Source organism: Pelophylax lessonae, assembly GCF_965119305.1.
Source record: "Pelophylax lessonae genome assembly, chromosome: 4".
NCBI lineage: Eukaryota > Metazoa > Chordata > Amphibia > Anura > Ranidae > Pelophylax > Pelophylax lessonae.
In genome coordinates this window covers 485,115,427-485,130,157 of record NC_138771.1, presented here as the reverse complement: position 1 = coordinate 485,130,157, position 14,731 = coordinate 485,115,427, and the positions used below count along the sequence as shown (strand labels likewise).

At 42.1% G+C, this 14,731-nt stretch overlaps 1 protein-coding gene across 1 annotated transcript in view; it reads right to left on the bottom strand.

Moving 5' to 3' along the window:
* The window catches only part of LOC309554634 (uncharacterized protein), a 188,490-nt gene that overhangs the window by 134,396 nt on the left and 39,363 nt on the right, over positions 1–14,731 (bottom strand). Inside the window, exons 10-12 of the mRNA XM_082256352.1 lie at positions 1,876–2,071; positions 1,606–1,768; positions 1,236–1,420 (exon numbers count right to left, since the gene is read on the bottom strand). Of these exons, the coding sequence (XP_082112478.1) occupies positions 1,236–1,420; positions 1,606–1,768; positions 1,876–2,071 (544 nt within the window). The remainder of the gene's footprint in view (positions 1–1,235; positions 1,421–1,605; positions 1,769–1,875; positions 2,072–14,731) is intronic.

Genomic DNA, 14,731 nt, shown 5'->3' with positions numbered 1-14,731 from the left:
GGCGGTCTTCTTCTTCTTTTTTTTGTTGTCATTGTATACAGAGTTTGTTATGCTTTTATCGCCAAAACAATGGACAGGCTATTCTGGGAAGGTTTTGATGTGTGTCTGCTGTACCCAATTGTAAGGTTAGGTACTGATTTTGGATGAGAAGATCTGGCTCATAAGAGTTCCAATGCATCCCAAAGCCATTCAGTAGGGTTCAGGTCAGGGCTCTGTGCAGGTTACTCAAGATTGTCAACACTAGACTGGTCACATCATGTCTTTATGGAGCTGCCTTTATACACAGCAGTACCAAAAACTAGAACAGAAAAGAGCCTTCCCCAAACTTCAGAAGGTTGGAAGTACAACATTTCCAAAAATGTCTTTGTATGCTGTAATTTTAATTGTAGCCTTCACTGGAAACACCTAAACTCATCAGTCCATATAATTTTGGCTTTTCCTGTATCCCATGATATTACATTGTCTCCTATCCTAACCCATAGTAGAAACAAGGGCTCTTTAAGCCCAAAAATTGTTCCTAGAGTTTTCCATGAGCTACTGTATGGTACTAACAGAGATGTATAGTAACTAAGTAGAACTACTTCACTACTGTACTTAAGTACCGAAAGGCGGTATCTGTACTTTCCTAGAGTAGAATTTTTTTCTCCTACTTCCACTTTTACTTCACTACATTTTTCCAATGATTTCAATACTTCTACTCCGATATTTTTTTTGTGCTGCATAGTTACTCGTTACAATTATAAAAATTACCACTGCCAGAACAGTAGATGGCAGGTTTCATGAAGCTAAAAACATGTGTATTATCACCGCATACGAAAATAAATGCTACTGTATGTATAAATAAAAGCTGCATTTGAAATATTAAAAACCAATATGATGTTCAAACTTTTGACTTCTTTCTTTAATAACTACATAACACAGTACTTGTACTTTTACTTTCAGTACTTAAGTAGCAATTTTTTTTTCAAAACTACTGGTACTTTTACTTTCAGTACTTGAGTAGCAAAATAAAAAAAAAAAACTACTTGCAATACTTAAGTACAAAAAATGTTGAATACTTTAGCACTTCTACTCAAGTCTCTTTTTGATGGAGCACTTCCACTTCTACTCAAGTCACTTTTTGATCGAGCATTTGTACTTTTACTGAAGTATGGGTTTCGAGTACTTTATACAACTCTGGGTACTAAGCATTGTGATAGACCTCCAGAGGGGTGAGCACAGGGGGTGGGGGTCACCTCAATAGCAGGATGTATCCAGGAGTCCCTCCAAGAGATAGCGTGAAAGATGTGACCACAGATATCGCCATAAAATACAGGAACATTCTAGAACAATGTCTTCCTTTTGAGCATGGACCAGCTGTGGCAGAGCCACCACTTGAACCCAATAATGGCTGCATCACACAACTGCAGTTATAGTACACCTGTAAGATAGAATGCACAGTGATGCCTGGATCATTCAATTAAATTTCAGCTTACTGTTGACATTCCAGTGAGAGGCGAATTACGACTGTACATTTTAGGTCTCTGCATTTTCCAATTTTAATTTTCACTAGTATTACATTGGTACCTTTCAGCAAACAGTCCTGTATATTAATGGGTCACTTACTGCAGTGTTGCCAGTCCCATTGGACATTCGGCACCCCGCATAGCACGCAGAGTAATAGGTGACCCCATCGTCTCCGCAGACCGGATCCCAGTGATTCTTCGGACACAAACACTGAAGATTACATTGTGAGTTGGGGCTTTCCTGAGAGGAGATCTGTGTAGATCTAAACAGACATTGCATTGATTCAGATTGCATAAATCTACCCACATTGTGTGCTTACCCCTCCCTATGGTGGAACTTCTTCTTACCACCCAATCAAAGTGATCTTACCCCTGATAGGAGAAAGTCAGACCAGCCACTGTGGATCTCTCACAGCCCAGCGCAAACAAAGTCATTAACATCAAGTATCCAATCACAGCAGATATTAGTAACAGTTTTGCTGCTCCCAAAATATTAATGCGGAATTTCTTCATGATGAGCCCCCCAGAGAAGATCCCAAGAGCCACAGCCGGAATATTAATGAGACCTAGGGGAGGAGAGAAAATCACATTAGAGTCTGCCAGAGGGACAAGGGTACCTGTATAACAGAACAACCACCAATATATGAATCATTCTTCCCACTTACCCCTAAAGTAGGGAACATTCTTCCCAATGGCCAGCAAAGTAAGGAGTATTCTTCCCACCGACCATCAATGTAAGGGATATTTTGCCCAGTGTTTACCAATTTAAAGTGTTTGTTACTCCAACATTTCATATTCCTGATATGTGCCTGCTGGACCACGTACTTGTAGGAAAAGGGATCCTAATCTCTTTGTGCTGGTTTGTTTGTGTGAAATCCCTGGTGTTCCTGCCAGTCCCTCTGCTTTCCTATTAAAAACTGACCACACTAAGCAGGAGAACACAGCGTGGTAAGTTCTCTAGTTATGCTGGAAACTCAGCCTGCTTTCCTCCAATGATCAGACTTGTCCTGACACCTCCCCCCTGTACAGCCTTTCACTGGGAAGCTCAGTGTGCTGTTGCTGCTCCTCTCCCAGCTCTTATGCAGCTGAGAACAGAAGGAATGTGATCACTTATGTAGCACCCTCCTAGTTAGGTAGGTGCTAGGTAAAAGCATCTGTTGCTCCTGCTGCTTATCAGAGGAGCCTGATCTATTCGTTTGCCGTTCACATGTTTCCAGGTGTGATTCACTGGGTCTGAGGGAGTGTCCCCACTGTATGCAATGAGGGAGCTTGTTGGACAGTGGAGGAAACCCAGCCAGTGGCACATCGTGTTTCATGGCAGTCCCAGTGGGAGGGCATTCCTGCAATGCATCCTGGGATTGACCATAAATATGGAGGGGAAATGTGACAGGGGGTCTTTGGCAGGAAGCAGAGTCCCAGGAGGAGGTGGACGGCTGTCTCTCCTCCTGCAGGTGTGAGGAAAGTAGTTCAGGCAGTCGGCCTAGTGAACCGGGTAGGGAGCTGAGCTGCATAGGATTCAGAGTGCTGACAGTGGAGTTGGTGGCAGAGTCTCTCAGGAAACACAGTGTCGTGAGTACTCGGGGATTTGCCACAGGGTCTGCCTAGGAGAGGGGACCACTCTAGAGAAGTCAGGGGGAACAAAGAGCCAGCTCACACAAGAAGTGTATCAGTAAAGGGGGTGCCGTGTAGTTGACCCTGAAGAATAGGAACAAAGGGGGTGCCAGGAAGGGCCCTGAAGGTTGTTCTGCAGTACAGTACAGTTTACCTTTTTGCTTTTTAAATAAAGAACTTGTCAAAATCTGCCTCCTGTGTTTTGGACAGCTGAAGCAAAAGCTTCTCCAGGTGAGCACATTATTCATCTATCAACAGCATATCCAGAGTTTAGGCGAAGGTGCTAGCACAGCTCGTCTGCAGATACACAATCAAAAGGGTGTGTTTGAAATCGTGCGAGTTAAGCTGAACTTGCACGATTTCAAACCCCCACTTAAGTCCGACTTCGGGGTGGCGATTTGACAGACATCTGTGTGGGTTCATGCACAGATATCTATTGAAATCCCCTCCGAAGTTGCCAAAAGTAGTGCAGGAACTTCTTTTGGGAATCAGTGCAGCACAGTAAAGTCGGCATCGCAACAATTCGGACCGCGCCGTTGCCGGCAATAGGCTCCGATTTGACATGTCAAATCGCATGTCAAATCGGCCTGATGTTAACGAGGGCTTAACCTTTTTTGATCCTTCATGAATGAAGGAACAAGAAAGGTGAAGTGTTGCAGTGAATTTCAGATTTGTTTTGATTGTGCCTTTTTTTTGTTGAACGAATAGCAATACTTAGTACCCCATGCTCATTCATATGGGGGGGCGGGTTCTAGGGGCCCCCTTAAAAAAGGGCGCTCCTAGATTTCCAATAAGCTTCGCAGACCCCTAAAACCACCGACCCCCCCCCCCCCCCCGCCCCAAAACACCCCCTCCCCCATGTTGAGGGCATGTGACCTGGTATGGTTTGCCCGTCCCTGTCCCCCTTTCCTGACCTGCTGGGCTGCATGCTCAGATAAGGGTTTGATATAAATTTTGGGGGGGGACCCTATGCCATTTTGTTTTTAACATTTTCTTTAAAAAAAATGTAATTTCCCCTCAAAATCCATACCAGACACGAAGCCCCTGCAGCGGCGCCTGTACACCGCTAACGCGGGAGACATAGGACAGGGCTCTGAAGGAATGGCACAGACGGCTGTTCCTTCAGAGTGAATGCACCAGTGCTGTCACTGGCTGAATACAATGTAAATATCACTTCCATGGTACATGTTTAGAAGATATTTGCAGTACTATAGGTAAGCCTTATTATAGGCTTACCTATAAGTACAAGTTACAGAGGGAGCTTTACTTCCTCTGTAAAAACTGTAATTTTGTAACTTTTGGTAAATTTCAATCTGGTAGGTTGGCAACACTGGTGTGCATGGAGCCTAAGGCAGTGGTCCTTAATCTTTTTGTAACCAGGGACTGGTTTTATGGAAGCCAATTTTCCCAGGGACCAGGGGGATGGGATAGTCATGGAGTCTGTCCCCAGCCCCCCTTTACAGCACAGCCCCCCCTTTATATCAGAGTCCTTAGTTACTCCTCACATCACAACCCCCCTTTACATTACAGTGCCCCGTTACATCAATGTAACGGATCTGCTCTGTAAAGGGGGCACTGTGATGTAAAAGGGACTGCACTGTAAAGGAGCACTGTAATGTAAAGGGGGGACTGTAATGTAAAAGGGACTGCACTGTAAAGGGAGCACTGTAATGTAAAAGGGGTGCTGTGATGTAAAGGGGGCACTGTAATGTAAAAGGGACTTCACTGTAAAAGGGGCACTGTAATGTAAAGGGGGCACTGTAATGTAAAAGGGGCACTGTAATGTAAAAGGGACTGCACTGTAAAGGGGGTACTGTTATGTAAAAGGGACTGCACTGTAAAGGGGCACTGTAATATAAAAGGGATTGCACTGTAAAGGGGGCACTGTAATGTAAAAGGGACTGCACTGTACTGTAAAGGGGGCACTGCAATGTAAAAGGGGTGCTGTAATGTAAAGGGGGCACTGTGATGTAAAAGGGACTGCACTGTAAAGGGGGCACTGTAATGTAAAGCCGGGCTGTGACTTAAAGGGGATTGCACTTTAAAGGGGACACTGTGATCAAAAAGACACTGCCCCTTTACAGTGCAACCCCCTTCATATTACAGTGCCCCTAGCAATCACAGCCTCCTCCATCACAGTGCCCCTGCAGTCTGCCCCCCTCCTCCCTTTTCCTCTCCAACATCACACATTACTAATCTCTGCCTTCCCTGCGCAGGACTCCTACCTTTGGCAGGACAGAGGCTGTGATCAGTCCGTGTGTCCTCTCTATCAGCAGGACAGGGGACGGGAGGAGCTCTTCATTCCTATCTGCATCTTCTCCCACCCCCTACCCTACTGATAGGAGAACATTGTCGGCCCGACAGACAGAGGAGCCGGGAGAGGACACACAGGCATTGCCGCACAGCAGGAGGTGAACGGCGACCGCAGACTGTGAAAGCCCTGTGCGGCCTGGTCATCAACAGGCCCGCGGACCTCTGGTTGGGGAATCCCTGGCCTAAAGGACATTCTTTCCACTGGCCAAAGATTTAGGGCCAGTTCACACCACATTACGTCCAGTGTGGTTTTTTTTTTCTGTATCAAAAACACATGGTTAGTAGGTTACAGTGGTGATCGAAAGTTTGGGCACCCCAGGTAAAAATTTGTATTAATGTGCATAAAGAAGCCAAGGAAAGATGGAAAAATCTCCAAAAGGCATCAAATTACAGATTAGACATTCTTATAATATGGCAACAAAAGTCAGATTTTATTTCCATCATTGACACTTTCAAAATTACAGAAAGCAAAAAAATGGCGTCTGCAAAAGTTTGGGCACCCTGCAGAATTTATAGCATGCACTGCCCCCTTTGCAAGGCTGAGACCTGCCAGTGTCATGGATTGTTCTCAATCATCGTCTGGGAAGACCAGGTGATGTCAATCTCAAAGGTTTTAAATGCCCAGACTCATCTGACCTTGCCCCAACAATCAGCACCATGGGAACTTCTAAGAAGTTGTCTAGAAAACTGAAACTGAAAATAGTTGACGCTCACAAAGCTGGAGAAGGCTATAAGAAGATAGCAAAGTGTTTTCAGATGTCAATATCCTCTGTTCGGAATGTAATTAAGAAATGGCAGTCATCAGGAACAGTGGAAGTTAAAGCAAGATCTGGAAGACCAAGAAAAATATCAGACAGAACAGCTCGCAGGATTGTGAGAAAAACAATTCAAAACCCATGTTTGACTGCACGATCCCTTCAGAAAGATCTGGCAGACACTGGAGTTGTGGTACACTATTCCACTATAAAGAGATACTTGTACAAATATGGTCTTCATGGAAGAGTCATCACCACAAAAATCAGCGTTTGAACTTTGCAAATGAACATATGTACAAGCCTGATGCATTTTGGAAACAAGTTCTGTGGACCAATGAGGTTAAAATTTAACTTTTTGGCCGAAATAAGCAAAGGTACGTTTGAAGAAGAAGGGGCACAGAATTTAATGAAAAGAACCTCTGTCCAACTGTTAAGCATGGGGGTGGATCAATCATGCTTTGGGGTTGTATTGCAGCCAGTGGCACAGGGAACATCTCACGAGTAGAAGGAAAAATGGATTCAATAAAATTTCAGCAAATTCTGGATGGTAACTTGATGCCATCTGTGAAAAAGCTGAAGTTAAAGAGAGGATGGCTTCTACAAATGGATAATGATCCTAAACACACCTCGAAATCCACAGGGGATTACATCAAGAGGCGTAAACCGAAGGTTTTGCCATGGCCTTCACAGTCTCCTGACCTCACCATAATTGAAAATCTAATGATAGACCTTAAAAGAGCAGTGCGTGACAGACAGCCCAGAAATCTCAAAGAACTGGAAGATTTTTGTAAGGAAGAATGGGCAAAGATACCTCAAACGAGAATTGAAAGACTCTTGGCTGGCTACAAAAAGCGTTTACAAGCTGTGATACTTGCCAAAGGGCAAGATATTAACTCTGCAGGGTGCCCAAACTTTTGCAGACACCATTTTTTTGTTTTCTGTTATTTTGAAAGTATAAATGATGGAAATAAAATCTAACTTTTGTGGACATATTATAAGAATGTCTAATCTGTAATTTGATGCCTTTTGGAGATTTTTCCATCTTTCCTTGGCTTCTTTATGCACATTAATACAAATTTTTACCTGGGGTGCCCAAACTTTCGATCACCACTGTATATGGTTTTTCAATGGCACAGTGCACACAGGTCAGTTCCAGTGCATTCCAGTTCCAGAAAAAAAGTAGAACATGCTGCACTGGACTGTACTGTAATGTGGTAAAACGCACCAAAAATGCACCAGAACGCACCTAAACACCCAAAAAACGCACCAAAAACACACTGGAACACATCAAAAACATGCATGCAGAAAAGCATTCGGAACACATCCAGACTGCGTTTCTATGGTGTGAACCGGCCTTTAGGGATCTTGTTAATGCGTTCCAGATGCTTTTCTACATGTGCGTTTTTTACGTGTTTTTGGTGCATTCCAGTGCGTTTTTTACATGTTTCTGATGTGTTCCAGTGTGTTTTTTTGCATCTTTGGTGCATTTTTGATGCAGGCCAGTGCATTTGTCCCTTTTTTCATAACTTAAATAAGGACATGTGTGTTCCAGTGCATTTTTTGGTGCATTTAGGTGCGTTCCAGTGTGTTTCTGATGCGTTTTACAGCGTCCAGTGCAGAAGAAATGCAGCAGGTTTAACTTTTTTTTCTGGAACTGGAACACACTGGAACTGCAAGCACTGGTATGAACTATGCCATTAGAAACCATATAACCTACGTTCCATGCGTTTTTGATGAACAAAAAAAAAAAACGCACTGGACTGCATGTGGTGTGAACTGGCCCTTAAGGAGTCTTCTTTCCACCAACCACCAATGTAAGAAGCATTTTTTACCACTGACCATTGACCACAAATATAAGAAGCATTCTTCCCATTGACCAATAATGTAAGGAGGACCCTTCCCACCAACATTAGGGGGATACTCCTCCCACTGATCACCAATTAAAGGGAACACTACAATTTTAGTGAGTTTATTTTCTGGCAATGATAATTATTTATTCTGTTCCATGAATATTACTAATAATAATTTTGTTGTATAGAGCAGCCCTGGATTTCAAATATGCTGAACATACCACATTTCCTATTCTTTTATTTTTCTTATGTAGCAATGTTGTAACTTAGGGGGAGATTTATTACAAGTGGAACAGTCAGACTCTAATACAGCTGTGCAGGATAACCAATCAGCTTCTAACTTCGGTCTGTTTAACCACTTTACGACCACCCGCCGCAGTTGTACTGCGGCAGGCAGCCGCTCCTGCGCAAACCGCCGTAGGTATACATTGGTCACGCGCAGGTAGCTAGGGGGCGAGCGCGCGCCGCTGGGGGCATGCTCCCAACCCCCGCTCGTCAGCGGGGAAGCCGATGCACGGGGAAGGAGGCTCCAATTGCCGCCTGACACCCGCGATCGTTCCCCGCTGAGAGAGAAGGGCGGTCGGCTGTTGTAAACACAGCTGACCGTTCTTCTCCCTGGAATGATCATAGAGCCCTTGTGATCCTGCTATATAGGATCGCAGGTCTCTATGGTCATTTGACAAGCCACGCCCCCCACAGTTAGAATCACTCCCCTAGGCTCACATTTAACCCCTTGATCACCCACAATGTTAACCTCTTCCCTGCCAGTGTCATTATTACAGTAACAGTGCATATTTTTCGCACTGATTACTGTAGTAATGTCACTGGTCCCCCCAAAAGTGTCAAAAATGTCAGTTAGGGGTCCGATCTGTCTGCCGCAATCACGCAAAAAAATCGCAGATTGCCGCCATTACTAGTAAAAAAATAAAACAATAAAAATGACATAAATCTTTCCCATATTTAGTAGACACGATAATTTTTGCACAAACCAATCAAAATGAGCTTATTGCGATTTTTTTTTTTTTTACCAAAAATATGTAGCAGAAAACAAATTGGCCTAAAATGTTAAATTTTGATTTTTTATTTTTTTTTTTTTGCGAATGTTATATAGAAGAATGTGAAAAATATTGTTTTTTTTTTTTTTTTTTCAGAATTGTTCAGAATTTTATGTTTATAGTGCAAAAAATAAAAAATCGCAGAGGTGATCAAATACCACCAAAAGGAAGCTCTATTTGTGGGGGTAAAAAGGATGTCAATTTTATTTGGGTACAGCGTCGCACGACCGCGCAATTGTCCATTAAAATAACGCAGTGCCGAATCGCAAAATATGGCCTGGTCATTAAGGGTCCAGAAGTGGTTAATTAACCACTTAAGCCCCGGAGGATTTTCCTGCTAAAAGACCAGGGGGTATTTTGCGATTCGGCACTGCGTGAGTTTAACGGACAATTGTGCGGTCGTGCGACGCTGTACCTAAACGAATTTGACGTCCTTTTTTTCCCACAAACAGAGCTTTCTTTTGGTGGTATTTGATCGCCTGTGCGATTTTTTGATCATGCGCTATAAACAAAAAAAGAGCGACAATTTTGCAAAAATAGCAATATTTTTCACATTTTTTTATATGAAATTCCCCAAAAAAAATGTAAAAATCAAAATTTTTTAACATTTTCGGCCAATTTGTTTTATGCTACCTATGTTTGGTAAAAAAAATCGCAAAAAGCGTATTTTGATTGGTTTGCGCAAAAGTTATCGCGTTTACTAACAAAGGGAAAGATTTTTGTCATTTTTGTTGTTTTTTTTTTTAACGCGTAATGGCGGCGAACTGCGATTTTTTTTGCGGTACTGCGACATTGCGGCGGACAGATCGGACCCTTGACTGACATTTTTGACACTTTTGGGGTTACCAGTGACATTTCTACAGTAATCAGTGCTATACATATGCACTGTTACTGTAAAAATACACTGGTAGTGAAGGGGTTAACTTTATTTGGGAGGGAGGGGCTGTGTGTGTCCCTAGGGGCGTGATTCTTACTGTGATTGGCTGTGGCTCTAGCTGTAAGGACACTGATCAACGGATCTACATACTAGATCCGTGTAATCAGTGTCTTTACAGCGAGGAGAATGACAGGCAGCTTGTTTACACAAGCTGCCTGACATTCTCCCTCTTCCCCCGACGATCACCGAGTGGCCGGCGGACATCGGGTCCGCTGGTCACACGCGCGGGGGGGTGCGTGACCGCGCGGGAGCGCGCCTCCGCGGGCGCGCGCTCGCTCCCCAGACCCTCCCAGGCTAGTGACGTTAATTAACGTCACTCTGCCTGGCAGGGGCTGACCGCCGCAGTAAATCTACTTGTGGCGGTCGGCAAGCAGTTAAGCTGTGACAATAAAACCTGGAAGCTGATTGGTTTCTGTGCAGAGCTGCACCAGATTTTGTAAGCTCCAGTTTAGTAATCATGTCAATGTATCATGAGCTGTTAATAAAGTAAGTATTAGCAGCGTTTCCGCGAGACCTTAAATTATTTCAAAGATCCCCCAGTGTTAAAAAGATTGAGAAAGACTGGTCTGGAAATTCCAACCAAAGTGAAAATAACTGGAAAAAAAAAAATCGATCTGCAGAAAAATCACACCAATTTATAAAGACTTTCTAAAATGTTGCTGATAATTGACTGTATTCTAAAGCGGCTGTAACACATCATTTTCAGCAGAGAGAGACGAGGTACACTGCTCATGGCGTAGTCTTTATTTTTCATACAAATCCTCTTGCTGAGTTTTCGGTTAGCAGGGAAGGTACTAATGACCACATCATCCTTCAGTCATCCTTTAGCAATTCATTTTTCATTTTAACTGCTCCGCCTTCCTATTGTCCAATGACATAGGTGTGCGCACACGATGTGCCAGGTGTGCCTTGGCCCACCCTAATCATGCTGTGTGGTGCGTATTCCCCCTGTTTTGAGGCTCCTAAGACCCCTTTCACACATACGGTCCGTTTGTCCGTTTTTCATCTATCCGTTGACAGATGAAAAACGGACATCAATGTATCTCTATGTAGAAATGGATGACCAGAGTTGTATAAAGTACTCGAAACCCATACTTGAGTAAAAGTACAAGTGCTCGATCAAAAAGTGACTTGAGTAGAAGTGGAAGTGCTCAATCAAAAAGTGACTTGAGTAGAAGTACTAAAGTATTCAACATTTTTTGTACTTAAGTATTGCAAGTAGTTTTTTAAAAAATTTTGCTACTCAAGTACTGAAAGTAAAAGTACCAGTAGTTTTGAAAAAAAAATTGCTACTCAAGTACTGAAAGTAAAAGTACAAGTACTGTGTTATGTAGTTATTAAAGAAAGAAGTCAAAAGTTTGAACATCATATTGGTTTTTATTTTTTCAAATGCAGCTTTTGTTTATACATACAGTAGCATTTATTTTCGTATGCGCTGATAATACGCATGTTTTGAGCTTCATGAAATCTGCCATCTACTGTTCTGGCAGTGGTAATTTTTATAATTGTAACGAGTAACTATGCAGCACAAAAAAAAAATATCGGAGTAGAAGTATTGAAATCATCGAAAAAATGTAGAGAAGTAAAAGTGGAAGTAGGAGAAAAATATTCTAGTCTAGGAAAGTACAGATACCGCCTTTCGGTACTTAAGTACAGTAGTGAAGTAGTTCTACTTAGTTACTATACATCTCTGTGGATGACATCGAATGATCATCAGTTAACATCCGTTTTCATCCACTTCTTTCAATGTCCGTTTTTTGGAATGGTTGAATGCCCTATTTTTCATCTGTCAAAAAAAAACGGATTGGATGAAAAACAGATGTAAACAGACAAACGGTCCGTTTTTCATCCGTTTTTGCATTGGTAGTGGATGTAAAAAAAACGGATGAAAAACGCCGGTGAAAAAACGAATGAGAAAACGGATGAAAAATGGATGCAAAAACAGATGAAAAACGGATGAAAACGGGTGAAACACGGATGCAAAAACTGATACATTTTGACGTGACTGAACTGATGAACTGAATGACCGTATGTGTGAAAGGGGCCTTAAAAGAATGTAAAAATAAAATAAAAACTGTTGACGCCGTCCACTGCCCTACTGACACCAATCATTGCCCTAATGACACCGTCAGTATATACAGTTGTTCTATTAAGTTTATATACCCTGGCAGAATTTATGATTTCTTGGCCATTTTTCCAAGAATATGAATGATAACACAAAAACTTTTCTTTCACTCACTCAACCATAAATGCTACATTTGGAGAGGAGTCAACAAGGCCTATGATGAAAGGTTCACCATTTCTACTGTGAAACATGGAGGTGGATCGCTGATGTTTTGGGGGATGTGTGAGCTACAAAGGCACAGGAAATTTGGTTAGAACTGATGGCAAGATGAATGCAGTATGTTATCAAAAAATACTGAAGGAAAATTTGCATTTATCAGCCTGGAAGCTGCGCATGGGACGTTGTTGGACATTCCAACATGACAATGATCCTAAACACAAGGCCAAGTCCACCTGTCATTGGCTACAGCAGAATAAAGTGAAGGTTCTGGAGTGGCCATCTCAGTCTCCTGACCTCAATATCATTGAGCCACTCTGGGGAGATCTCAAATGTGCAATTCATGCAAGACAGCCCAATAATTTACAGGAACTGGAGGCTTTTTGCCAGGAAGAATGGGCAGCTTTACCATCTGAGAAAATAAAGTGCCTCATCCACAAATACCACAAAAGACTTCAAGCTGTCATTGATGGTAAAGGGGGCAATACACGGTATTAAGAACTGGAGTATGTAAACTTTTGATCAGGGTCATTTGGATAGTTTCTGTTGTCATTATGATTTAAAAAGAGTAAACACAGTTGATTGATAATAAATGGCTTCAGCCAAACACTAACCATGAGTGAAAGAAAAGTTTTTGTGTTATCATTCATATTCTCTGAAAAATGGCCAAGAAACGATAAATTCTGCCAGGGTATGTAAACTTATGAGCACAACTGTATACACATTCACAAACGTGTGTTTGAGTTTTGGGGTGCACACCCTAATGCAATAGGCTGTGCACACCTACGTCCAATGAGCAGACAGCCAAACTATGAAAGAGCAGAAGGATGACTGTCAGAGTTGTGTGTCACAGGACTGGCCAGCCATAATAACAAATCATCAGGCAGGTAAAACGGTAATCATGTATGTATGTATGTCAATGTCACCTAAGAGTTTGGCAGTTTTCCTGGAGTTCCGCCTTAATAAAGGATAACCCTCAGGGGCATATCTGCACAACCCTTTGACAGATCCCTTTCATAACAGTAAATGCCAGTATCAGGACTGAACACAAATTATTTCATGACACAGTGCTGCCTTCTAGTGGCTGTGTTATGACACCGCAAGTGCTACATAAAATTGAGTGAAATTCCAATGTTAAAAAAAAATTTGGCAAACTTAATTGCAGTTTCTTATCCATTATCTGGCCTGCCAATACTGAGGTTATGATATTAACCTACTCAAATTGACTGCTACCTGGTGGGGAAGGGGAAAGGGGGGAAGGGGAAAGGGGGGGGAGGGGGGAGATAGCCTGCTACAATCACATGATCAGCTGCAGTGATATAATAGAAAAAAGCTGCATCCTGGGATCTCTGCCATTGTGCAATATCCCAGCTTGTGTCTCATAGTAATTAAAGGGTAACTTAACTCTCATGGAAAAAAAATAGCAAATAAATAAAAATAATATAGCGTATACAATTGAGACACAAATCATATTTTAATTGAATGTTATTAACCACTTAAGCCCCGGAAGATTTTACCCCCTCCTAACCAGGCCCTATTTTGCGATTCGGCACTGTGTGACTTTAACGGACAATTGCGCGGTCGTGCGACGCTGTACCTAAACAAATTTGACGTCCTTTTTTCCCACAAACAGAGCTTTCTTTTGCTGGTATTTGATCACCTGTGCGATTTTTTGATCATGCGCTATAAACAAAACAAAAAAAACAATTTTGCAAAAATAACAATATTTTTCACATTTTTTTATATGAAATTCCCCCCCAAAAAATTTAAAAATCCAAATTTTTTAACATTTTAGGCCAATTTGTTTTCTGCTACATATGTTCGGTAAAAAAAAATCGCAATAAGCGTATTTTGATTTGGGTCCACCGGTCACACGCGCGGGGATCACAGTGAATGAGCGGGGGCGGGAGCTTGCCTCCGGCGGCGCACGCTCGCCCCCTATTGGCTCGCAGGCGAGTGACGTACTCAAGGATCCGTGACACTCTGGTCACTCACTATCTCGGGGAGCACCTGCCACCCTTAGGTGGTTTTGAGCACTGCAAGGAATTGTTATTTGCACTGATTCACAAGGACTTGAATTTTCTATTTTTGGACACTAATTATATATCAATTTATTTTTTATCTATTTACTTTGCACTTGAATATTGAATAATTCATGTTGTACTATATTAGGACTTGTTTAGCACTTTGGTTTGTATATTGATGTACTTTGCACAGCATTTGCACTACGCACTTACATGAGGATTTTACTAGATATATTGAGAGTATATTCGATTTTATTATACCATTTTACTGAATCATTCACTGGTCACTTTGCACATTTTATATTGATCATTATTTATATATACCAGATATTTTTATTTATGAGGAGTATTAGGGATTCATCCATTTGAATTTTATATGCACCAGTTTATTTATTGAAGA